The sequence below is a fragment of the Raphanus sativus genome, unplaced genomic scaffold (assembly GCF_000801105.2).
Source record: "Raphanus sativus cultivar WK10039 unplaced genomic scaffold, ASM80110v3 Scaffold0912, whole genome shotgun sequence".
NCBI lineage: Eukaryota > Viridiplantae > Streptophyta > Magnoliopsida > Brassicales > Brassicaceae > Raphanus > Raphanus sativus.
The window spans coordinates 25,745-28,203 of NW_026616226.1; the positions used below are offsets into that span (position 1 = coordinate 25,745).

Consider the following 2,459-nt stretch of genomic DNA (forward strand, 5'->3'; position numbering starts at 1 on the left):
TTAAATACTATTAATTAATAACTATTAAAAAGCGTATAATATAATCAAAAAAATAAATTTGATTGTAAATATTCATTGTATTTTTATATACCTGAATATTGTAGTAAACATTTTTTTTCAGGGAAACAGAGGGAGTACTTACAAACGTCTGTGTTCCGTATACTTGTTCTTTTGTCGGCCCGAATAGCTTAATTTTATGGATTTTCTAGCTTTTATTTATGTTCAAAAAAAAAGTTGGGTTTGTTTGGTTGATACACAAGAACGAACTGAAGAGTGGTTTTACCTGCTAGGTAAACTCCATAGTCAATAGTATTTCAAATACAAACAAGAAGACCAAGAAAGTTATGTAGAGAGTAGTCGTGTACGTTCAACGAAAATACCTTGAAACAAAAAGAAAAGAGACTAGTAGTCGTGTAAATAACGTTCACACATTGACCACACGACATGCTTGATTGACATCTTCAAAGATATATTTGTATAAATATTTTCATACTCAAAGACAATTAATGGCGTAGAGGGGGAGAGAGAGAGAGATGAGAAGTGTACCAAACCACCATTATCTTTACACATTCGCCTTCGTTTTCATTTTGTTTCCAGCCTTCGGTGTCTCTGCTGCCAGCACTATGTCGCCTACAGAATCTCTCACTATCTCAAGCAACAAAACAATCATATCTCGTAGTGAAACCTTCGAGCTTGGTTTCTTCACTCCCACGTCAAGTTCTCGTTGGTATCTCGGGATTTGGTACAAGAAAATCCCTACCAGAACCTACGTATGGGTTGCAAACAGAGACACTCCTCTCTCAGAGTCCAACGGATCTCTCAAAATCTCCGACAACAATAATCTCATCATTTCGGATCATTCCAATAAACCTGTTTGGTCCACTAACCTAACAGGAGGAAACGTGAGAACAACTCCAGTGGTCGCAGAGCTTCTCGATAACGGTAACCTCGTGCTCAGAGACTCCAACAATAACAACGAGTACTTGTGGCAGAGTTTCGATTTTCCGACAGATACTTTACTTCCGGAGATGAAACTTGGTTGGGATCTTAAAAGCGGAAGAAACAGATTCTTGAGATCCAGGAAAACCCCAGACGATCCATCGAGCGGGGATTTCTCGACTAAATTCGAAACCAAAGGGTTCCCAGAGGTTTACGTACGCAACAAGGAGTCTATAGTGTACCGGAGCGGTCCATGGGATGGGATCCGGTATAACGGCATACCGGAGATAACCCCGGTTGATTACCTAGTTTTAAATTTCACAGCTACTGATGAAGAAATAACTTACTCGTACCGTATCACAAAAAGTAACATTTACTCCATCTTAACCCTAACCCCCACCGGGTTGTTACAACGATCAACTTGGGTTGAGAGATTACAGAGCTGGAGACCGTTATGGTACTCACCAAAGGATATATGCAATAACTACGAACAGTGTGGGAGTTACGGTTATTGCGATTCCAACACCTCGCCGGTTTGTAACTGTGTCCAAGGGTTTAAGCCAGTGAATAAGTGGGATCTGAGAGATGATTTTGAGGGTTGCGTGAGGAAGACGAGGCTGAGATGTGACGGTACGGATGGGTTTGTGCGGTTGAAGAATATGAAGTTGCCGGATACTACGAAGACGATGGTGGACAGGGGGATTGGGATAGAAGAGTGTGAAGCACGGTGTCTTAAAGATTGCAATTGTAAGGCGTTCGCTAATACTGACATTCGTAATGGTGGGTCAGGATGTGTGATTTGGACCGGGGATTTGTTGGATATCCGAAATTTTGCTGACGGAGGTCAGGATCTCTACGTCAGACTAGCAGCTGCTGATCTCGGTTAGTTTTTTTTTACCTTTACATTTTAAGAGGTTACTAGATTTTGATCCATGCAATCACTCGGATGTATTTATAAAATTTGTTACCATATTTTTTTCATGTTAATATTAAAATGAATAAAAAATCTGAATCCAAAAAGTCAAATCAATCATAATCTAAAAAAATAGTAATCTAATCCAAATCAAAATTGATTAAATATCCAAATTATTCAAAATATTGATATCTACAGAACTAAAATGAAATTATATCTGAATCATAATATCTCGAATACCCAAATATATTTGAAATTAAATTATATACTTATGTATATTAATTATTTTTAGTTTTAGTGTATATAAAAATATCCAGAACATATGGCATTTTTAAGTTGGTTTAAATAATTGAAAATATAAATAAATAATCAAAACTAAATATCTAAAATAGGTAAATTATATTCAAAACACCAAAAATACTTAAAATAATCATTAGTTATCTATCCAAATAGTTTAAACCAAATCAATTTATATGTTAAGTTTAGATATTCTGACATATGTTAGTCAAATTATATATAATATATTTTTTATAGATTTTAGAAATTTTAAAATATATTTAATGAATTTTAAAATTTTAAAATAATTTAAATGGAGCATCTGAACCCG

General features: G+C 35.4%; 1 protein-coding gene across 1 annotated transcript; it reads left to right on the forward strand.

The window, feature by feature from the left end:
• The first annotated feature begins 459 nt into the window (after positions 1-459).
• LOC130503302 (receptor-like serine/threonine-protein kinase SD1-6) lies at positions 460-2,069 on the forward strand. The gene has a single exon (XM_056997977.1). It carries the CDS (start codon positions 534-536, stop codon positions 1,824-1,826), a length of 1,293 nt encoding a protein of 430 aa, XP_056853957.1. The 5' UTR covers positions 460-533; the 3' UTR covers positions 1,827-2,069.
• The last annotated feature ends 390 nt before the right edge of the window (positions 2,070-2,459 follow it).